Genomic DNA, 24708 nt, shown 5'->3' with positions numbered 1-24708 from the left:
GCGAACCTAATCCAAAGCACAGTAAGGGAAACATTCTTAAACGAAAACAGCCCATCTATCACCTTTAATGAAAATATTACTGCCGACGGAAACTGGCAAAATGCGGAAGAACAGGGTTCACAAACACCAAACAACTTATTGAACGTATAAAGTATGGAAATGCAAAGAAAACCCTTGGTCCTGATGGAACGAGCAACTTTCTTCTAAAAAGAATGAATATACCTGTACTAAAACACATAGCACAGATATTTAATCACTGCTTAAACATATCATACTTTCCTAGTAGCTGGAAATGCAGTAAAGTAATTGCTATTCCAAAATTTCCAATTGCTATTCCAAAGCCAATCATGAAACCCTTCTGGGTTACCGACCAATCTCAACACTGTCTGCAATAAGCCAACTCCTAGAAAAAATTCTTACCCTAAAATTATCAGAACATATAGACCGTAACACAATCCAACAACCTTTTCAATTTGGATTCCGAAAGAATATGTCTATCTCACATTCACTAGCAGCCGCTAATAATTTCATATACTCCAACCTAAGCAACAAACGGGCCATCATAGCATGTGCCCTAGACTTTGAGAAAGCATTGGACACCGTCTGGACAAATGCATTAATATACAAAATGCTCCATTTGCACAACTTCCGCCACCATCTGACTAAAATGATATTCAGCTACCTAAAAAACCGTTCCTTTTACGTAATCAGCTCTGATGGAATTGAACGCTCACAAATCCGGGATTCAAATAAACAACTAATCAAAATAAGATCACTAATATACAAAAAATTAATACAACCAATACTCACATACGGCCACATAGCCTGGTTCAACTTAAAATAAAGTGAAATGGAAGTTTTAAGACTTTTTGAACGAAAAATACTACGTCGAGCCCTTGGTTCCTCTGTCAGGAACTTAATAACAAGACATCTCATAAACAACAGCAACTTATACCAACAAACACAAACCAAATGTATCGATAACAATTCATTAAAAACAACAGAAACAATAGTACTCATCTGATCTCAAACAGCGTCGCCCAAATCCAGCCTCCTCCTAACTATTCCATTCATAATCTAACGATAAGCCATATAAAAGAGGTATCATAGCAGACATAACTCCATAAACCCAAACAATCTAGTTAACAATACGAACCAGTGAAATTAATGAATGTTGTCCTATACCTTATATACCTTGTACCTATTCCCGCTGTAAAAACACCCTCCCTAACATTAAATTAGTCTATTCTAGCTTTTAAGATTACAACAACCGAAAACAAACTTAATACTCTCAGGTTTTACTGTTTAAAATCATTTTTTCCCTGAATATATATATAGAACCAAAATAAATAAAAAATACTACTTCCAATCCCGTACGAAGTACAAATATGAACATAAATAAATATAAAACAAGAGAGAACGCTATAGTCGAGTGCCTCGACTATTAGATACCCGTTACTCAGTTCAAAAAGTTCAAATTATCAATTTGAATTCGGCGATCTCTTAGCGCTAGCAGCTTTACAGCACGAGCATCAGCACCAGCGCTGCTTTAGCGCAGGCAGCTTTTGTCCTGCACCAGCAGCTGTGTTTATGTTTATGTTTTTGAGTGCAATAAATTGACTAGAAATATTAAACATACATACTTATATTGGCTAAACACATACATTCTTAAATAGTATTATGTATATTAAAGTCTAAATGTTTGCACAACACGAGTAACGGGTATTTCTTTGAAAGGAGTTATCTTTGCCGGGCAATTGCAACTGTGTACAATGTAAATACATACATATGTATATGCTTACATACATACACACATACGCCATTGTTTGACTCAGACCTCCAATTTGGGTAACTAGATTTGATTTGCATAGTTCTTGGGATATAGTTCGGTATTGACAAATGAAAACCATCGCAATTTCCTTTAATAGAAATCCTTATCGAGAATTAACGTTGACTCTGTTGAGCACCTTGGCCAAAGTCATCCGTTAGATGGCGCTACCACGGGCCATGAAAGGCGGAAATGTAGGCGCTAGCCAGGCTTAAGCGTTTAATAGGTTTTTGGGCGTTAGAGTGGGCGTGGCAAACTTTTATTAGGCAAATTGATAGGTATTTACGAAACAAATACATATCAATTAAAAATTTTCATAATAGCATCAAAACTGTGGCCACAGCTTGTGGGTTGTGGGCGTCAGAGGGGGCTTGGCACCATTTTGAAACAAACTTGCGCTGCGTAGGAGCTCCTAAAATCTACATGCAAAATGCCAATCTTCTAGCTTTTATAGTTTCCGAGATCTCAGCGTTCATACGGACAGACAGACGGACAGACGGACATGGCTAGATCGACTCGGCTAGTGATCCTGAACAAGAATATATATACTTTATAGGGTCGGAAACGCTTCCTTCTACCTGTTACATACTTTTGCACGAATACAATATACCCTTTTACTCTACGAGTAACGGGTATAAAAACGAATGCCCCGAAAAGCTTATAAGCGCAGGGTTTAAATGTAACACAATTTAGTTAAGTAAGCATGAACTTGTCACTCTTTGTACTACTTCTAAATAAGATTAACTATGTATCTAAACCAAAAAAAAAAAAAAGAAATTGACAATAAACGAAACGAAACGAAAACGCTTCGTTATGATCAGTGAATTGTGTTTTTTTGTGAAATTAAAAGTGAACTGAAATAATGCCGCCGAAAACTAGTGGAAAGGCAGCCAGGAAGGCTGGCAAGGCTCAGAAGAACATCACCAAGACCGACAAGAAGAAGAAGCGCAAGAGGAAGGAGAGCTATGCCATCTACATCTACAAGGTTCTGAAGCAGGTCCACCCTGACACCGGCATTTCGTCTTTTTTTTTTTTTTTTTTTAGTTTATTGAACACGCCACACAAGGATGGACCTTGTTTTCGTGTATTGACTAATTATTTCTAAAGATCCCAAAAAATGCGGGTAACGGGTGCTCCATTCTTGAGCAAATCAGGTGTGGTCATAGCCGGTCAAAAGTTAATCAAGATGTGTTATTACAGAAGGCGACCGTGTCTGTCACGGCCGAGAATCCATAAGTCTGCCGGGTGTCGTCTGCGGAGACGCCGTCGACCCAGTGGTGTTGCAAGATGTCTTGCCAGACAGTTTGCATGTGTGAGCAAACGTTCCCGGTATCGACTTGAGGATTTGCAAATCGTCTCTGTTACCGTCGGCACTCCCGTGTCCTGGAACATAACTCGGTTTTCTACATAATGGTGCCACTTCACCCCTAGCATCCGCCTGAGAGCCTTTGTAATGCATGTTTGCACCCTTTTTAGTGACGAATCACAGGCCGTGCCCCAGCAAGTGATTCCCCAGTTTAAGGTTGGGAGGACAATGGCCTTAAAAAGCCGCACCTTAGCTTCAAGGGATAGGCCGCTGCCTGGACGAAGGAGCCAGTCCATTTTGTCAAGTTTTGTTCTTGCTGATCCACAAACTCGATCAATTTGTCCCTTCCGACAAAGGCGACGGTCTAAGGTAACTCCGAGGTACGTCACCTTATCTTCGTGCGGCATTTCGTCGAAGGCGATGAGCATCATGAACAGCTTTGTGAAAGACATCTTCGAGCGTATTGCTGCAGAGGCTTCTCGTCTGGCCCACTACAACAAACGGTCGACCATCACCAGTCGGGAAATCCAAACGGCTGTTCACCTGCTTCTGCCCGGAGAGTTGGCCAAGCATGCCGTTAGTGAGGGTACCAAGGCTGTCACCAAGTACACCAGCTCCAAGTAAATTTGCTGCGTTTGCGGAGGAAGATCCAAAACGGCCCTTTTCAGGGCCATAACATATTTTACCAAAGAAACTACATTTTCAATACCATTCGCAATACAATATAAAATAATCAAAATAGTCTGGACTATGATCTTTGTATCTTTCAAAACTAAAGTGTTTATACCCGTTACTCGTAGAGTAAAAGGGTATATTGTATTCGTGCAAAAGTATGTAACAGCTAGAAGGAAGCGTTTCCGACCCTATAAAGTATATATATTCTTGATCAGGGTCACTAGCCGAGTCGATATAGCCATGTCCGTCTGTCCGTCTGTCCGTCTTTCCGTCTGTCTGTCTGTCTGTCTGTCTGTCCGTATGAACGCTGAGATCTCGGAAACTATAAAAGCTAGACGATTGGCATTTTGCATGCAGATTCTAGGAGTTCCTACGCAGCGCAAGTTTGTTTCAAAAAGGTGCCACGCCCCCTTTAACGCCCACAATCGCTTATATACGATTTTAAAAATTTAAATATTTCGGAAAAGTAAAAATGCAGTTTTATTTTGTTTATCAATACCTATCGAAATGTAGAAGAAATTTTTCAAATCGGACCATTCGTTAAAAAGTTATGCGTGATCAAAGTTTCTATCTCCATCTCCCTCGCACTCCCTTTACCTGAGTAACGGGTATCTGATAGTCGGGGCACCCGACTATAGCGTTCTCTCTTGTTTAAATGATAAATTTATGCGATTCTGAATGCTACATTAAACTCTTTTCAAAGATATAATTCCGCCGCTACAGTTCTTTCAAAAAAACACAATCACTATATTCTTGCTTTATAAAATAATTTGAATGCTATTATATCGAAAGAATTTTTCTCTTGCTAACAAACATTGTAGCCCTGAAAAGGGCTTGTATAAATCAATTTCAGATTTCGAAATCTTAAATTGCGACTGTAAGCGTCCAGGTACAGGTACTTGTACTTTTTCACAGTTTACTTCTTGGCAGCGGTAGTCTTTGCTTTCGGCTTCTTAGCTGTAGCAGGGGCAGCTGCTTTCTTTACCGCCTTTTTCGGCTTAGCAGACGCCGCTGGCTTGGTTTTGGGTGCTTTAGCTGCCTTCGGCTTCGCTGCGGTCGACTTGGTCTTTGGTGCTGCTGGCTTTGCCTTCACGGTTCCAGTTTTCTTAGCATCCTTGGCCCTTGCCTTCTCGGTTTTCTTTTTCTCGGCGGTCTTTTTGGTGGCCACAGCCTTCTTGATCTTGGGCTTTTTGTCGGCAGCTCCGGCAGCCTTCTTGGCGGTGGCTCCGGTCTTCTTAACGGCTACCTTCCTGCTTTTGACTTTCTTCTCAGCAGACGCTACCTTTGGCCTGGGGTCCTTCGCGGCAGACGCCGACAGTTTAAATGAACCAGACGCGCCCTTTTCCTTTGTTTGGATCAGTTTCCCATTGACGACGGCGGATTTCAAATACTTCTTAATGAATGGAGCCAATTTCTGGGCATCGCGTCCACCATTTGCTGAGTTGGCGGGTGCGATGGCGGTGCAGTGCCAGCGGATCCAGATGCCTTTTTGGCAGCCACCTTCTTCTCAACTGGCGCTGGTGGGGCAGCCACTGGGGACGCGGCCGTTGCAACTGCAGATTCAGACATTTTTGTTCACTTAAATATACTTTGTTGTTTAGAAAATGGCGCGAGCGCTTGCTGCCGACCTCCTTCATACGGATGAGAATCGAGGAGGAGAGCACTTCTACTATGGGTCTGACATCAGTCACTTGCTGTGCTGATGTCTGCTTGAAGTGCAGACTTATTTTGTAATGTAATGTATGTGGGAGTGATTTCGTACGAGTCTCCCTTTATTACGCATCACTATTCCAAAAGACGCCCTAGACAACGAAAGGAGCAACACCAAGCAAAGACGGTCAAACGGTAAAAAGACGCATTCCAGAGTAAGACGAGGCGATGGAAAAGAAGACGACGATCACTACGACGAGAAGACGAACGACGAGGAGAGCGCCGACAGCCCAAAGGACGAGAGGCAGTTGTCGACGACCACCGATTAAGTAAAGACGTGCCTAATCAAAACGTGCTAAACGACGCAACGACGAGACGACGATCACACTAATTTCATTATTTAAAATACACACCTTGTTGTTAAATTAACTTAAAATATAATATCATTAAATATACATTATCTTTAAATAAATAAAACCCCACATTTGGGAGCTCGCCGGGAATAACCTGAAAAACAGTAAAAGTGCGACGTGGGAAAGTGAACTAAATACGACTCTGTAAAAATCAAATTTTTTTTCTTCTTGAGCATGGCATGCCTTAACGATTTAATTTCTACTAACTTGAAAAATGCAACTAAAGAAAGTATTGGCGCATTGCATAAGTTTGTGTTTGAAAAAAAAGGAGACAGAAGCAATCGCAAACGTCTACGCGAATTTCAAGGTTTTCGGTACAATGAAAATGACGCGATTTATAAGGCAAAATGTGTATACATACATACAAAACTGAGTGACAGAGACCTCATATCAATACCCTGCAGTTCCGAAATTCATCACTACAAAAATTCATCACTGTTTAATCAGCAGCGGACTGCGACGCCGGCAGAGCCAAAGGCAAAGTCGGCAGAGCCGAGTGCGACGCAGGCAGAGCCGAAACTCTCAGTCCCCGATCGTAGGCAACGCAGAAAAATTTCCATCTCCCTCTCTTACTCTGTCTCTCTCCCCATAAAATGAGCTGAGAGGTGGAGGACAATGTAATAAAATCAGATCGACCTTTATACACCCTTGAAAATAAATTAGCCTAATTTTTGTATTGTAGTCGTTGATTCTTATTAATTATATTATTTTATGGAAATACTTTTTAAAAATAAAATTATTATGATAGTTTTGAAAGGTATGGATTCCTTTTTTAGTGAATTTAAGTTATGTGATTATTTTTAATAGTCGGACATGCTTTTATATACCCTGCTTTGACGCCAAGCGAAACATGTAAAAACAAATTAGGCAAAGGAAAGAACAATAGGATTAACGGCGCCCTTGTTTTCAACTGAAGTTGTTTTCGCGGTTTTTACGTGCACTTGCATTTGAGAGAACGGAGAGAACAGATCGTAGCTGAGATTTTTGTGAAATTTTATAACTAAATTTATCAGAAATTTATGTAAGTGTTATTTTATTAATTATTTTGAGCTGTACCTACATATACTGTTAATATATTTATTCATTATTTAAGGTGAAGCTTAAAATAAAACTGGACTTGGCCGGCGGCAAAACAAAAAACGCAGTAAGTTTTTATTTTTTTAATAATTTTTCTATTTCAGATATACTTGGTCAGGAAGAGCCAGTACATAAAGCACGAAGTCAAAAAAAGGGCACGGAAACCGAAACATCCTCAACACCTCCGGGACAACTGAAAACGTACATACACATGCAAGAAAAAGTATGCGTACAAACATGTCCCGCAACTTTAGAGCTTAAAACAAGAGAGAACGCTATAGTCGAGTGCCCCGACTATCAGATACCCGTTACTCAGGTAAAGGGAGTGCGAGGGAGATGGAGATAGAAACTTTGATCACGCATAACTTTTTAACGAATGGTCCGATTTGAAAAATTTCTTCTACATTTCGATAGGTATTAATAAACACAATAAAACTGCATTTTTACTTTTCCGAAATATTTAAATTTTTAAAATCGTATATAAGCGATTGTGGGCGTTAAAGGGGGCGTGGCACCAGTTTGAAACAAACTTGCGCTGCGTAGGAACTCCTAGAATCTGCATGCAAAATGCCAATCTTCTAGCTTTTATAGTTTCCGAGATCTCAGCGTTCATACGGACAGACAGACAGACGGACAGACAGACGGACAGACGGACAGACGGACAGACGGACAGACGGACATGGCTATATCGACTCGGCTAGTGACCCTGATCAAGAATATATATACTTTATAGGGTCGGAAACGCTTCCTTCTAGCTGTTACATACTTTTGCACGAATACAATATACCCTTTTACTCTACGAGTAACGGGTATAAAAACCTTTTGAAAAAATCTTACAAATTTAATTTTTATTTTAACAGATAGTACATTTATTTACCTTTCGTTTGATGTATCTTAACCCTTCTTACACTTTATAATTTTCCTAATATTCACAAAAATGTACAAAATGGCCTGATTTTGCATCAGAAAAAGTATGCGTACAAAGACAAAAATCAAAAGGAAACTTCATATTTTTGGCAAAAGGACTTGAATTTTATACGAAGTCAGGTACCCCTTTCGTTTTAGGAATTCAGCCAACCGATTTGGCATTGACTGGACCAATCTCGTAGTGTCCTCCACCGATATTTTATTCCATTACTAGACCATCACTTTTTTTTAGCATATCCTTTAATGTAATGGTGTGCTGGCGGATCCTGCGCTCCTGGAGCTCCTGGAGCTCCCACAAATGCTCAATGGGATTGAGATCTGGGGACTGCGGTGGCGAATTTAACCGATTTTTCACATTATAGAGCACCCAAGGCTTCGTATTTATGGCACAATGCTTTAGGTCGTTGTCCTGTTGGAACCAAAAGTCATCCTCCAGTCCCAGTTTCGTGACTCTTTGATGTAAATTTTCTTTTAGGATGTTGATATACATCTTGTGATCCATTGTGGACTCAATGCAAACAAGATTTCCAACTCCACTGGCCGCCAAACATACCCAAACCATAATGCCACCACCACCGTGCTTAACGGTTGGGGCACGGTTTTGGATGTCGAGGGCTGTACCATTCTTTCGCCACACAAGCTTACGGACCTTTATCCCGAATATGCAAAACTTGCATTCGTTGCTAAAAATCACTTTTTTCCAGAATTCCTGGGGCTTATTATTGCATTTTCTGGAGAATTCCATTCGTTTGATTTTGTTGACTTATGATATGAGTAATTTCTTCCGGGCAGTACAGCTGTTTAGTCTTCACTCTTCAAAATTTTGCAAACTTTTTTTCCATGATGATCGTTATTATACATGTCCTTAATATCCTTTGCCATTTGGGAGTTTGTTGTGCTTGGATTTATTTTTATTGTCTTCAAAACGCTTCTCCTCCGACGCTCAGAAAGTTTGGTGGTCTACCAGAGCGGGGTTTTGACCCACAGGAACCCGATAAATTAAAATTTTCAAGGACTCTTTGTACAGAGCAGTGTGATCTGCCAACTATCCCACCAATTTCCCGATAGTTTTCCTTTTATCACGTAGTTTTACTATGACTTTCCTCAAATCATGGTCAATTTCTTTTATATTTTTTCCCATTATAAAAATAACGTCTGGTTACAACATAAATATGCCAGATTTGATTACAAACTATTAATTAAACTTTGATTATTAGTTATCCATGAAAAAACTGCAATTTAAAAGCTTTTAATACCGTCCTTTTTGATTTATTTTTTTTTGTACGCATACTTTTTCTGATCCTAAATCGGGGCATTTTGTACATTTTTCTTAATATCGGGAAAAGTATAAGTGTTAGAAATTTAAAAGTTACATCAAACGAGAGGTAAATAAATGTACTATCTGTTTAAATAAAAATTAAATTTGTAAGATTTTTTTCAACATGTTTTTTTTAACTCCAAAATTGCGGGACATGTTTGTACGCAAACTTTTTCTTGCATGTGTATGTAGATTGAATTAAGTTAAATTAATTAGTTATATGTAATGAAATAAATGAAATAATAATGAAATATTGTAATAAAATAAAAAATGAAATTTATATGAAAATTTACTGAATGAATTTTACTGATGAAAAAAAAGCGATGAAAAAGCGATGAAAAAGCGATGAAAATGCGATGAAAAAGCGATGAAAATGCGATGAAAAAGCGATGAAAATGAGATTAAAAAGCGATGAATTACTGATTAAAGAGTGATGAATTACTGATGAAAATGTGATGAATTCATCACTCTTTAATCAGTAATTCATCACTCGTTAATCACTATTTCATCGCATTTTAATCACTCGTTCATCGCATGTTCATCAGTAAACGCTGTTCAAAGAGTGATGAATTACTGATTAAAGAATGATGAAAAACTGAAAAAGAGTGATGAATTACTGATTAAAGAGTGATGAATTTTTCACTGATTAACTCCTAGGACATGCCAATGTTAAATTCATCACTAATTTGTATGAAGTTTCATCGCCGATTAATCAGCAGTGATGAATTTTTGGTGATGAAAAAGCGATTAAAAGGTGATGAACGGTACTGCAGGGTATGTACAGTTTTGGGCATAAGCTATGATGTTGCAAATACCCAGCTGCACATTTTTCGCAATTTGCAGTTCGGCCAACTACTCGCCGGAAACGAAGTGGAAGATTCAGAGAGTGAGGAATCTGATCAAGAAAAGGACGACGAAGAAGGCATTCAGAGTGATGAGAGCTTAATTTCAACAACCGCGCATTCAAATCCAGCGAAAGAAAGATCGCAAAAGTCTATTTCGCAACGAAGCAAAGAATTCGAAGAGATGCCACGATTTGCTCTCAGTTTTCGCGATATAGAGGAGTCAATTAAACAATTTGATGGAAGTGATGAAATTCCAATTGAGGTGTGGATTAGCGATTTTGAAGACCAAGCTTTATTGATGGGTTGGAACGCTTTACAGAAACTCATTTTTGCCAAAAAATCACTCAAAGGTGTCGCAAAGTTATTTGTGTCAAGCGAAAAAGGATTAAATTCGTGGAGTGCATTAAAAGAGTCTTTGTTAAGTGAGTCAGCAGCAAGCAAATACATATGCAACTTGGTAATTGCAAACGACGCGCGAACGAAAATGTACACGAATATTTTTACCGCATGAAAGATATAGCATCGCGAGGAAATGTGGAAGAAGAAGCTCTAATTCAATATGTAATAGACGGCATTGATGAAATTTCTACAAACAAGTCAATTCTTTATGGTGCTAAAAATATATCTGAATTTAAATACAAGTTGAAGGACTACCAAACCATAAGTGGTAAAACGAAATTTACGGAAGGAAGTGTTAAAGAGAAGAAAGCTCAAGCAGTGCAAAGTAGTTCAAAGAGTGTCAGAAAAGAAATCGTTTGCTACAATTGTGGTGAGAAAGGACATCTTTCTAGTGGATGCAGCAATAAAGAGAAAGGCAGAAAGTGTTTTAAATGTAATAAATTTGGACACATTTCTAAAAGCTGTCCACAAGCAGAAAAAGCAGTTGAAGAAAGCAGGCTAAACACTCGAGTTTTGAAAGAGCACAGCGATATGACGAGCAAAGCAGTCTCAATTAAAAATCTGAATTGTATTGCGCTGTTTGATACAGGCAGCAAATTTAACATTTTGCGTGAAGACTTATACAAGCAGTTAGCTTTGCCAAAGTTGAAAGAGTGCAGTGTATATCTAATTGGATTTGGAAAAAATCGCAATGCCAATAAGATCAAGCCGATCGGACAATGTAAGCAAGTAGTGCAAATTGACAGCAATGCCTATGATTTAAACTTTTTCATAGTCCCGGTCGATTGTATGGACACTCGACTCATTATAGGCGAAGATCTGTGCTTGCAAGCAGAAATCTCATTCAGTCCAAGTGGTTTACGTGTGCGAAAGTTGAACAGTGTTGACGAAGAAGAACTAAATGCAAATTTAATGAAAATTGAAACAGTGTTTGACAATGAAGAGCTCGATATAAACAAATCAGCCAGTGAGTGTGCTAGGCATGAAGTGCGTGAACTAATTTCGAAGTATAGCCCTCAAAAAACCAAGTCAACAAACATTGAAATGAAAATAATTTTAAACGATGAAACTCCAATTTTTTCGCGTCCGCGCAGATTTGCATTCGCTGAAACAAATATAATCGACGAACAAATCGAGCAGTGGCTCTCAAACGGTATAATCGAAGAGTCCGACTCTGAATTTACAAGTCCGGTAGTACTTGCAAAGAAAAACGACGGTTCTCAACGACTTTGCGTGGATTTCAGGCGTATAAACAAGGTAATCGTAAAAGATCATTATCCATTACCCCTGATTGACGACCAGCTTGATCGCTTGCAAGAAGCTACGATGTTCAGCACGATTGATTTGAAGAATGGTTTTTTCCATGTGCCTGTAGCCGAGTCCAGCAAAAAGTATACCTCATTCGTGACACAAAGCGGGCAGTACCAGTTCCTAAAGGTGCCCTTTGGTTTGTCAAACTCACCTGGAGTGTTTCAGAGGCACATAAATGCAATTTTCCGAACACTTACCCGCAGAGGAATCGCTCTACCTTACGTAGACGACATTATTGTACCAGCAACAGACGAAAAAGAAGCAGTTTTAAATATCAAAGAAGTTATTGGAACATGCAGCGAATATGGCCTAGAACTCAACCTAAAGAAATGTCATTTCCTGCAGACCCGTATTCAGTTTTTAGGTCACATCATTGAAAATAAAACTATTTCTCCGACTCCTCAGAAGATTGATGCCGTTTTGAAATTTAAGATTCCGCAGAACCTCAAGCAGTTAGAAAGTTTTCTCGGTCTAACCGGATATTTTAGAAAATTTATTCATAATTATGCACTTGTTTCAAAACCATTGACTGATTTAACGAAAAATAAAGTTAATTTTGTAATTGGTCCTAATGAAGAGTATGCGATCGATTGCCTAAAGAAATACTTGACTTCTACCCCTGTTTTGGCTATTTACAACTCGAAGTATGACACCGAGGTACATACTGATGCTTCTATAGATGGTTTTGGCGCCATACTTATGCAAAAATCTCCAGATGACGGCCAATTCCACGCAGTGTACTATATGAGTAGGAAAACTACAGATGCTCAGCGAAAATATTCAAGTTACGAGTTAGAGGTGTTGGCGATTATCGAAGCCATAACCAAGTTCAGAGTTTATCTTCTTGGAATTCCATTTAAGATAATAACTGATTGCAACGCATTTACAAAGACGCTAGACAAGCAAAACCTGTGTACTAGAGTTGCACGTTGGGTACTGTTGCTGCAAGAATACGAGTACAAAGTAGAGCACCGTTCAGGCTCGCGTATGAAACACGTTGATGCCCTTTCCAGGTATCCAATCATGACAATCATCGACGACTCTATAGCCCTTGGTTTTAAGCAAGCTCAGAAAAATGATGAACACCTAAAGTCAATCTATAAAATTATAAAAGATTCAAACTTACCTTATGAAGAGTATTTCCTGAAGTCTGGTATCTTGTACAAACTCGTAAAAGACTTGGAATTGCTTGTAGTTCCTAAAGACATGCAGAAACAGATCATTGCCAGAGCACATGACCGTGGACACTTTGCTTTTAAGAAGACAAAGGAGCTAATTTGCAACGAGTATTTTATTGAAAACATAGAAGAAAAAATTCAGAAATATATCAACTGCTGCATTCCGTGCATTTTAAACAACCGCAAGCGAGGCAAACAGGAGGGTTGGTTGCATCCATTGCAGAAAGAAGATGTTCCGTTGCACACTTATCACATTGACTTCTTAGGTCCACTAGAGTCGACAAACAAGAACTACAAACACATACTCGCTGTTATCGACTCTTTTACAAAGTTTTGCTGGCTTTATCCTACAAAGTCAACGACTGCCATCGAAGTCATAACCAAATTAAGAGCACAAAGTAATGTTTTTGGCAACCCAGCTTGTATTATATCTGACCGAGGTTCAGCTTTTACCTCCCAAGACTATATTAAGTATTGCGAAGAAGAAAACATGAAGGTAGTAAAATCAACGACAGGTCTACCACGTGTAAACGGACAAGTAGAAAGACTAAATGCCATCATTATTCCAGTACTTTCTAAATTGAGTGTGGATGATCCCACAAAATGGTACAGACACGTCGATCGAGTTCAACAAGCCATCAACTCCACTTATTCGAGAAGTATTGACGCCACTCCTTTTGAGCTTCTCATCGGAGTCAAAATGAGAAACAAAGATGACCAGCAGCTTCGCGAGCTAATCAACAACGAATCCATAGCGCTGTTTAAGGACACGCGCAACGACCTTCGAGTTAAAGCAAAAACTCAAATTTTGAAACTCCAAGCTGAAAATAAAAAGACGTACAACCTGCGACGTAAGCCTGCAAAGATCTTCAACATGGGCGACTTAGTAGCTATAAAAAGAACACAATTTGGAGGCGGTCTTAAACTAAAGCCGAAGTATTTAGGTCCTTACGAAATAACAAAAGTAAAGCACAATAATGCCTACGATGTCCAAAAAATTGGCAACTCAGATGGACCAAAGATTTCCTCAACTTGTGCAGAATTTCTAAAGCCTTGGCCAACACACGAAGACAGCGACGAAACATTCGAGGCGAATGTTTAGTCAGCATGGCCGAATGTGGGAGTGATTTCGTACGAGTCTCCCTTTATTACGCATCACTATTCCAAAAGACGCCCTAGACAACGATAGGAGCAACACCAAGCAAAGACGGTCAAACGGTAAAAAGACGCATTCCAGAGTAAGACGAGGCGATGGAAAAGAAGACGACGATCACTACGACGAGAAGACGAACGACGAGGAGAGCGCCGACAGCCCAAAGGACGAGAGGCAGTTGTCGACGACCACCGATTAAGTAAAGACGTGCCTAATCAAAACGTGCTAAACGACGCAACGACGAGACGACGATCACACTAATTTCATTATTTAAAATACACACCTTGTTGTTAAATTAACTTAAAATATAATATCATTAAATATACATTATCTTTAAATAAATAAAACCCCACATGTATTTATTGTCAATTTCGTTGGTTCTGATACAAGATGAATATTTTTTTTAATAGTAAAACATGTGTGACAAATTCCATGCTTACTGGTAAATTAAAGTTATATTGAGTTTTGACCCTACGCTTTTAGCTTATCAGGGTATTAGGCACTGGGATATATGATTACATTTGTACTGTTGTAGTTTAATTTTTTCATTTTCAGCAAAAAAAAATTTTTCTTAGAGAAAAAAAGAACCTGAGAACGTTAATTGGTTATGATTTGGTTTTGTCTTATAGCTATTTCTTATAATTAGGGGGTGTATTTACATTTTTAAAGGGAATGGGGTTGTATTTACAGAGAGGGATTAGAGTTTTAATTTATAGCGTATTCAGATATAAAATAAGCCATCATAAGGGTTGAGGGATTGGAATTTCCTATTATAGAATATTAGTTCTCTATTTCGATTGTAAAGGATTCCAACTGTATCTAGGTGTCTTATAAAGTTAGGTGTGATTAATTCAGTAGAGTGTCTATAAGGAATTTCTCGTTGTCTTATGTTATAGTTTCAGATGAATTTTTCTAAGATTTGAACTTTCATTTCATCAATTTTTTTTTGTTTTAGCTACAGAATATAGTACTTTATTAGATACATAGTGGAGAGTGTCTCGGTTTCTTTGATGGCCTTTTGACTTCCGAAGTATGTGTCTTTCGAAGGTTCGTAGATGTTCCATTTGAGCAAAGCTCAGGCTCATTCAAGATACATGCCCACAGAGAAGAATTGGTTGAAAATAATGTGCATAGGTCAATTATTTTACTTTTATTTAATGATTATTGGTTTAAAAATGTGATGTATTTCTTTTAGTTTCATTGTTGCCTTTTGTAAGCCGTATTCAGCCTGTTTGATGAAGTTTAATTTTCATCATATTACTCCTAGGTATTTTAATTGTTTTTGATTTTGAAGAGGAATATTGTAATAAATGAACAATTTGGGACAAAATTTTTTTGCACTCTTATAGAGGTTGCAAGTTGTTGGTCCTTTGAAAATGCTGCTTACACATTTGCTACTATTTAATTTAAGGTGCCATTTTGTAAAGTATTCACATAGTGTGTTCTAAAAATTTGTTCATTTCTGATTCGGTTCGGTGAGCGGACGCACCATCGGCTGTATTTTGGCTATTGAAAGTTATGATGTTATTGTGGGGTTCGGTTCATGTATTGTAAATTCCACCTGGGATCGCTTTTCTCTGTGTAATAAGTTATTAAGAGACATGTCTTGGTTCTGTTTGTGTATTTGCTCGAAAGACCAGACCAGAGCGTTTACTTTGGCAAAATTGGTGGTAAGTCTGAGGAAGGTCTTTTTGTCTATTTCTATATCAATTAAGTTCTTTTCATAGTCATTAAGTATTAGGTTATGATAAAAATGTTCCTTTTTGGGGATCTGAGGATTTAGGTTTTGGATTGTTTTGTAGCTGATTTTACTCGGGTTTATAGCCTGCTGTCAATAATTTTAAGTTCGGTTAATTCTATGTGGTTTTTATTTGTATATCTATTTCCTGGATTGCTCGTTTGATGATCATAATATGTTCTATTGTTAAAGAGAATGATTTTTAAAACATGGTGCGTCTTAAGTTGCGTTTCTGGCATATAAGCTTTAAGCATTGTTTGCTTAAGTTGATGGTCGAGTAGTTAGTTCTATTTGGTTTAATTTCCAGTTTTGGAATGGCTTCTGGATTTTGTATTGCTTTCGTAATGGCGTTGGATAGGTATTGAATATGGTTATCTATTTCTTGTTGACTTATGTTGGTTTCGTTTTGAATATGTGTCGTATTTTGTAGAATTATTCTATTAAAGAGAGTCGGATTTATTTTGTTGAAATTATGTATTGATTTGTTTTCATTAATTATTAGTCGGGATTTTCCTATGTTAATATAAATTTGGATGGAGAAATGGTCTGATGGAAAGTCCTTAATAACTTGGCAGCCAAAATGTTGTGAATGTCTATGGATGAATCTAGTCGTTGTCTTGGATTAGGGCGTGTTGGTTTTAGCGGTGCATGTATGGTAAGATTTAAATTTCTATTAATCCAGTTATTTAATGTTGTTCCTGACTGATTTAAGAGTCGAGGGTTATAGTAGGGTTTGTTCCATGACGGATGTTTAGCATTAAGATCGCATCCAATGACAATTTCGGTGCAATTTGGAATTTGGTTGAAAGAGTTTATGATTTTATTAAGATCTTGAGTGTTGAGTTTATCTTGACGGCGATTGTAGAGGGATGCAAAAACAATATATTTATCTCTATTTTGGCTATCCTTGTAAGATAGTTGAATTGCAACTGCTTCAATGGAGATCATGGGTTCTAAAGTTATTTGTTTGTATTTAATACCATTTTTTATGCATATTCCTACTGAGATTCCAGGTTATTGAGATGCAATATTGGGTCGTTTTGTGCCTGAGTTTTGTCTTAAAAACTTGTAGTTTTTAAACAAGGCTGCATTGTTTTGGTTAAGGTGATGCTCGGCAGTTAACAAGACATCTGGACGATGAGTATTTGAAAAATTATTAAGTTCATTTCTTTACATTTAGAAATAAGACTTTTAGAGGCATTATTGGGATTTTTGAAGTATAAAATCAAGTAAGATGGTTTTCTTTGTGTTTTCATCCTTGTTATTTGGGTATTTTCATATTGTTTTCTGCATTATGCAAATGCATTGTATTAAATTTTTTTCAAATAGATTACGAGAGTCGTTGTCGATTTCTTCAAAGGACAGAAGATTTTTATTTTCGTTTCGACTGTGCTTTTTTGCATTGTTCATGTGTTGCTGTATGACTGGATTTGTGGTTTTTATGTTGGTGGTAGGAGCTGCCTGGGAACTTTGTTTAAATAGGGAAGAAAATCTTTTGCCTTGGGCTATTTTATTTTGAGGTAAAATTTTGTGTATAATTTTGGTCGATTTATTTATAGCTTCAGTTCGTTTCCGGTTTATTTTTTCTATTAATTCGATTCTTTTTGGGCATATTTTAGCATTAGCTGTGTGCTGCCCCTTGCAGTTAATGCATCGGGCTTTGGTTATCTCATTCTCTACTTCGTTGTCACCTTTTTTGATTTTACATTGCCCTGGGGCGTGTGTATCTGTACATTTTACGCATCTATAGGGCATATTGCAATTGGAGGCGACATGTAGGAATCTTTGGCATTTGTGGCATTGCTTAATCTCATTTGGATGTGGTTTGTAAGCTTCTATTAATATTTTACAGTTAAGTAGGGTTTTGAGCTTAAAAATTAAATTCACTTGGTTCGATTTTTGAATTGTTATTTTCCAATGCACTTCTTTGTATTGATTAACTGATAGGAACACAAGTTCTGGTACTGATTCGACTAGGGCCATCTTAATTTTTTTTTAAATGACAGTATGGGGTTTTAGTTGTTTGGGAGTGTATGTAAAATAGCGAATTATACGTTCGGTTAGTAGTTTTTTTTTACAGGTTTTCCAACGAATATAGTTTAATGTTAGTTCTGTTTTTATTCAAAATGTTTCACGTGTAGCCTTCTAGTTTAATAATATTTTTCAAGGAACTTTCCAAAATTGTTTTGTTCTGATTAAAAACTACTATTACAGGTAAGTTTTTTACTTGCTTTTCCAAGTTATTTATTTCAGCTGGTGGTGTTGTTGGCGATGTCTTCTTTGCTGACTTCTTGGCTGTCTTCACTGCTGTATTCTTGGATTGTTGCTTGTTGAACTTCTCGAGTTTAGGATAGTCCTTGTTGTTGTTGTTGCCCGAGTTTTGCTTGGTGTCAGCTGCTTCGTCCTTCAGGCGCTGATTTTCTTCACGAAGGAGGGTTAATTCCTCTATTGAGCTATTTAGTTGATCTTTGGTGATGGGGGCAGTCCGTCTGATAAAGTTATACAATAAAATTATTATTTAATTTTCCGAACATTTTTAAAACCCAAGATGCTGTGTTCACTAGATACATATTTATACCCTTGCAGAGGGTATTATAATTTTGGTCAAAAGTGTGCAACGCAGTGAAGGAGACATCTCCGACCCTATAAAGTATATATATTCTTGATCAGGATCACCTCCTAAGTTGATATAGCCATGTCCGTCTGTCCGTCTGTCCGTCTGTCTGTCCGTCTGTCCGTCTGTCTGTTTCTACGCAAACTAGTCTCTCAGTTTTAAAGATATCGAATTGAAACTTTGCACACACCCTTCTTTCCTTTGCACGCAGTATATAAGTCGGAACGGCCGGGATCAGCCGACTATATCATATAGCTGCCATATAACTGATTGATCCGAAATGCCATAACTTTGGTGTTTGTAAAGTAAGGAAGTTGGGATTTTCTATGGGTTTTATATTTGGCCAATTAATCTGACCTACCAAATAAGGATCGGCCGACTATATCCTATAGCTGGCATATAACTGAACGATTGGAAATGTCATAACTTTGGTGTTTTTAAAGTTAGGAAGTTGGGATTTTTTATGAGTGTTAAGAATGCATCATATGAATAATTTTGGAGAATATAATTTACAGAGTATTCTGCAAGGGTATATCAACTTCGGCTCCGCCCGAATTTAGCTTTCCTTTCTTGTTTTTATTTGAAATACTTTTTGATGCCTGATGTTCTATTTGAACATATTAACAATTCTTTGGTAAAAACTTGGTCATCCTGAAAATGACGGTTGGGTATGTTTATGTACAAGTATGTAGTTGGCTCTGCTTTTGGAACGTTTAAGCCTTTTTCTCGGTTTTCTTGTGCAACAGAACAGCCTGGATATTGGGCAATACTCCTCCCTTGGCAATGGTGACGCCGGATAGCAGCTTGTTCAATTCCTCGTCGTTGCGCATGGCCAGCTGCATATGACTCGGGATAATCCTAGTCTTCTTGTTGTCACGAGCAGCATTGCCAGCCAACTCGAGAACCTCGGCGGCCAGATATTCCATCATGGCAGCCAGGTAAACCGGAGCGCCGGCACCAACACGCTTGGCATAGTTGTCCTTGCGGAGCAGACGGTGAATACGGCCCACTGGGAACTGAAGACCAGCCCGGTTGGAGCGGGACTTTGCCTTTCCCTACACTTTGCCACCTTTTCCACGACCAGACATTTTGCTTTATTTCACTTAGTTCACTCAACACACAAAAACGAATGCTCGAGAAAAATTGGTAGTCACATATTTATACTTGTTTGCCTGCCTGCGCGTTCAGTTAGGGGTGGGTGCCTTATACCTGAAAAGGTTGCTCGAAAAAAGTATAACCGTGAACGCGTTCCCGCTCCGTTATGATCAGTGAATTGTGTTTGAGAAATTAAAAGTGAACTGAAATAATACCGTCGAAAACTAGTGGAAAGGCAGCTTCTGAGAAAAGATCGATTTCGTAAAATTTCGAAATTCACAGAATTCAGATAGAGACTGAAAACCAACTTCCCTTTAAGAGACTTACAAATTTCTGTAGATCAGTGGATCCTTATACGATCGAAGGAATCCAAGAGTCAACTGCTCATGCAGTTTCGAACACAAACCTAACCGGCGACGCTTATACGCGGCAAACATGTAAACAAAAATGCAAAAAAAATGAACAAAGCTCAATGATGCAGACAAAGAGACTTCAATAGACAAAACAACACCCGAAGTACAAAAACTTCAGAGCTTTAAAGCTGAAGAAAACAACGAAATCCCAGACGAAATGGATTTTGAAAACGCGAACGTGAAACGCACTTACGACACGTCCTCTGAGGGCGACGATAGCAACGAGGAAGAATTCACCAGCGATGAAGAAGATGAAACACCTAAGTGAGGTATATCAAGGGATCAGCTTGCTATACTACTGGAAGAACTTCAAAGCCAAAAGGAAGTCTTCAAAGATCTACAGCAACAGCTGAGCATCGCAAAAGCCAATTCAAACATCAATCCATTTGCGATAGAAGAGAACAACAACAATCAACACTTTCCTACTTTGGAATCATCCTTGAGCCATCCACCACTGAAGAAGACATCGATTTTCAAAATAATCTGAAAAACCTCCCAGTCATCGTCCTGTACAACGAAAGTCCTAAGAAAATTAAAGGTATTCTTTCTAACAAATATACTCTTAATTTAGTAAATAACAAGAGAGAACGCTATAATCGAGTGCCTCGACTATTAGATACCCGTTACTCAGCTAAACAACTTAATATAAATATGCATTCTTGTATGTTTTTCGCCGCTCGAATTAGCTCCCGATTTTTATGTTAAAATCGGTACCCAGGGAACACCACGTGGAGGCCGTTGATTTGCAACGGAGTCTTTCAAACCAAAATAAAATTTGGGGACCTACGAGTCGACTTTTGTTCCCAAACTTTATTCAAGTTTGGAATCTCCATGTTCCCCAAAATTTTGTTTATCCGTAAGATTCGGAAGGCATACTTATGTACTTACTACTAATACAACTAATACTTATTTGACCTTACTAATTAGTTTTTTTTTTTTGGGTTTTTTGCGTTTTTTTTAATAAAAAAAAATTTAGTTTATTTAAGTATATACATACTATAAAAAAATTTTGCATGCAACTATTTATTTTTTTTTTGGGGTTTTTTGTTTTATTTAATTTGCTATAAAATTTAATTTAGTTACTATAAAAAAAATTTAGCATGCAACTATTTACTTTTTTTTGTTTTTACTATACTATAAAAAAATTGTGCATGCAACTATTTAATTTTATTTGGGTTTTTTGTTTTTTGTTTAATTTAAATATATACATACTATAAAAAAAATTGTGCATGCAACTATTTAATTTTTTTGGGTTTTTTGTTTAATTTAAATATATTCATACTATATATTCATACTATATACAATTTTCCCTACCTATTCAGCCTCCCTAACGCTAACTAATATACCACTGTGGTAGCTATATGTAGTCTCAAATGTGAGCGCAGTGGCCCTACTATCGAAAATAATTGAAAACGCCCAATCAATATGCGTATTGCAATTGGTTGTCGACGAGTCCAAATCTAGCAACGAACTAAACCCTTTTACATCTGCTAGAAAATCGAAAACTCTCCTACAGCAGCCAGAGATGGAGTGAAGGCATAAATTGAAATCTCCTAACACTAAACTATTACTATTTAAAAATGTGTGCCGCTGAAATAACTCCTTAAACTCTGTTTCTAACTTTAACAACGGATAGGTCGGACTTTTATAAATAACTACAATCCCTAAAGACCGGTACCTAAAGATGGCAAACTCGAACACTGGAGAGGCTAAATTTGAGGAATTAGCCAGAAAGCGACCACTTGAACAAAGACTGACATTCTCAAAGAGTTCGTTTCGAACGAATACGAGAATGGTCGAGCTCCGTTAGCTACTGACTGGCAATCTAGTCGCACTGCTGTGGCGAAGCCAGGAATGTCGTATGCTTCATTTGAGTATGTGGAAGCCTCAACGAAGCACAGAATGGAAGACATAAGCATTAGCTGATCGGAACACACATCGCTAATGTGGCAGTGCAAGCTTTCCGTATTATGGAAAAAGACATGAAGGTTCGGACTATTGAGTAAACAATCAGTAACTTAGCTCTTCCTAGGAAGCCGATCCCTGGGCGGATCTTGGGGGGACGAAAGGTCCAATAATATAGAGACCTGCTGCACTTGTGGCTCTGCTACAGGCTACGTACAGCGCAGCTCTCTGCATGCTAGGACTAATGTGAACCACCACTTTGCTGTACGTAGCGCCTTGACTTTTGTGAATAGTTATTGCATCTGCAGGTACCGGTCTGTGTCCTGATTGCTTGAAAAAAGGTGAATGGAGTCATTTGGAATCTGACTTTCTACGGAAGTGCGGCCTCTAAGTAGGACAATATCTTCAGACGACATTTGGCCGGAGGCCATGTTGTTGAGTGCTATTGCAAACGGCTGGTCATCTCGCTGTCGCATTATCTCTGTGAGCTCGAAAAACCTAAAAGGACTCCAGAGGTGGGATCCAAATATAGCGCTGTATGGATCATGCGACGGCGGCTGGAAAATCCAACGATCACAAACTGGCCGCAATTGCCTAAGATCGCCGAACACGATGACCGAAATGCCTCCGAAGGGAGTATCAACGTTAGAGAAAATTTGCTTAAGGCGAGAGTCCAGATGGGAAAACATGGTTGCGCCGACCATAGAAATTTCGTCTATTATAAGAACTTTAAGATCAATAAATCTTGAACGCAGGGTATTTAACAGATCAGGGCTTAAACTCCTAAATGCAGACCCAGCCTGATTTACAGGGAGAGAGAACATGGAATGGAGAGTGGAGCCTCCGATTCCAAAAGCAGCTTTGCCTGTGGGAGCACACAGCAGTATTTTAACAGAAGTTGGGTTGCATCCTACTCTACCATTATACTCCTTGGAAAGGAACTGGAATAATGTGGATATAAGTCTACTCTTGCCGACACCTGCTACGCCTCCTACGAACTCATGGAAACTAGCATTTCTCCTTGCATTGTGCAACACATGCGTAAGGAAAGTTTTTGCTCTAAATTAAGAGACCTAACAAAGGTGGCTTAATTTTCAGGGGAAATAATTGGCGGGAGCTTTATTATGCGGATATTGCTATCCGGATCTACTTCCTGAACACGGTCCTCTTAGTTTAAAACATTGATTTGAGAAGATATTTCTGGAAAAGCTAAGGCCCTAAACTCCTCATTAACTGTGGCCTCCCCATCTACATTTTCCTCGCTACTTTCCTCAGCCTCCATGGCCCTTCTGAGCGCGTCTTCTAAGCTGTCTATGGCATTATACCTATCAAAGTTGGCTTTAATAGCCTCCTCGGGCTCATGATAAAACTCCTCACAATTTCTCTGAAACAATTCTACCTGTTCATCTCTCCATGGGGAATATAGCATAACTATTGTTCTAAAATAGTTGGGCCTATCAGAATTAATATTAAAGGGGCTATACCAAATGATACTCGGCTGGTTTCTTTCCCTAATAAATCCACTACCATCGCGAAGTGCGAAAAAAAATGTTCCTAAGACCTCATTTTCTTATTCAGCCTCATTGTTACTATTTTCCCCTTGGCGAGCTCTACCACGGGTTTTAGAATACTCGTAATTTGCAGCAAAATCGGCTAAACACAGGCCGTCATGGGTATCTGGTCTTTGCTCGTATCTATCCAGCAAACCTTTCTGAAAGATGTCAGTGGAATCCTGAGGCATATTTTGCAGGACGCTTGTAGGTCTAAGCATACAAACTCGTTGTTCAGTGCCCGAAATAAACTTGTGACCGAGATACTGTAGCTTTTGACGAATGCTTGAGTTGCCTCTTCGAATGTCATTAGCTGCTTCGCGCATTAACTTCGAAATACACCTTTGGGAATTGAGAAATGTGAATCTCCGATTCCCACAGAGCACATCAACCATCCACCATCCGATAACAGCTGATCTTAACATCTCTGGCTCATCATTTTAGGCCGTTGCATTTTGCACAACATTTAAAATGAGCACAACAGCGTTATAAATGATACTTGGTAACAGACTGCAAGTGATCTACGCGAACAACCAAACCGACGGACTCTATGGAAGGAGGGCATAACTTTGTCGTCGAATACTTTAATTGTCAGCAAGGTCCTCCATCTTTACAAGCTACCTCGTAGCTCACGCTTGGGCACATATGTACAATTTTGTGGTATTGGGCGGAGCCTTTGGAAGTGCATACCGAAAAATAATAAGAAAAGTATGAAATTTGTGGTACGTGGACGCTTTACCAAAAAAACCAAAGTTCGCAAAAATTCCAATCTTTTTGTTGAAGTGACATTCGTTGGCAGCCGCTAATTTCGCTGCATTAGCAAACATATGCTCTCAGGTAAGTGCTTAAATAAACAGCTACAAGCTACATTCTTAAATATCAGGCTTATATAATTTTGTTTATTTATTTGCCTTTAACGACAAATGCTATTGGGCGAGTATTCAGTATTCAGTACACAGCAGTGCATTTAAATACAACAGCTAAGTAATTTTGTTTTATTTTAAAGGCTTTTCGAAATGGTAAATAAGAGGCGGTTAGTCAAAATTTCTTCCGCAGACGTGGATCATATCGCTAGGGATGACATTTTAGAACAGCTGGAACGTATTAAGCAGAATATACATAGAATTAATAAAACAGCACGCAGTACACTGCATATAAATATAAAGTATAATAATAAGCCCAGGTTAAGAGAAAAACATGAAGTTTAGATAATAAAAGCATAAAGCGAAAGTCAAATAGTCTAGTACATCATCCAAATACATTGTAGTTAGCCTCCCTTTACCCACTCCCAGAAAGACCGACCGTCATCAGTG

At 38.4% G+C, this 24708-nt stretch overlaps 1 protein-coding gene and 2 pseudogenes across 1 annotated transcript; 1 reads left to right on the top strand and 2 right to left on the bottom strand.

Moving 5' to 3' along the window:
* The first annotated feature begins 2671 nt into the window (after positions 1–2671).
* Positions 2672–3767, top strand: LOC123037743 (histone H2B-like). Its single transcript, XM_044459869.1, has 2 exons — positions 2672–2845; positions 3542–3767. Exons 1-2 carry the CDS (start codon positions 2691–2693, stop codon positions 3756–3758), a joined length of 372 nt encoding a protein of 123 aa, XP_044315804.1. The 5' UTR covers positions 2672–2690; the 3' UTR covers positions 3759–3767.
* A 948-nt stretch (positions 3768–4715) lies between these two features.
* Positions 4716–5384, bottom strand: LOC123037774 (annotated as a pseudogene).
* A 13761-nt stretch (positions 5385–19145) lies between these two features.
* LOC108040571 lies at positions 19146–19520 on the bottom strand (annotated as a pseudogene).
* Positions 19521–24708: the final 5188 nt, after the last annotated feature.

Source organism: Drosophila rhopaloa, unplaced genomic scaffold, assembly GCF_018152115.1.
Source record: "Drosophila rhopaloa isolate 14029-0021.01 unplaced genomic scaffold, ASM1815211v1 contig_2, whole genome shotgun sequence".
NCBI classification, from domain to species: Eukaryota; Metazoa; Arthropoda; class Insecta; order Diptera; family Drosophilidae; genus Drosophila; species Drosophila rhopaloa.
This window is presented reverse-complemented; position numbering and strand designations above follow the sequence as displayed.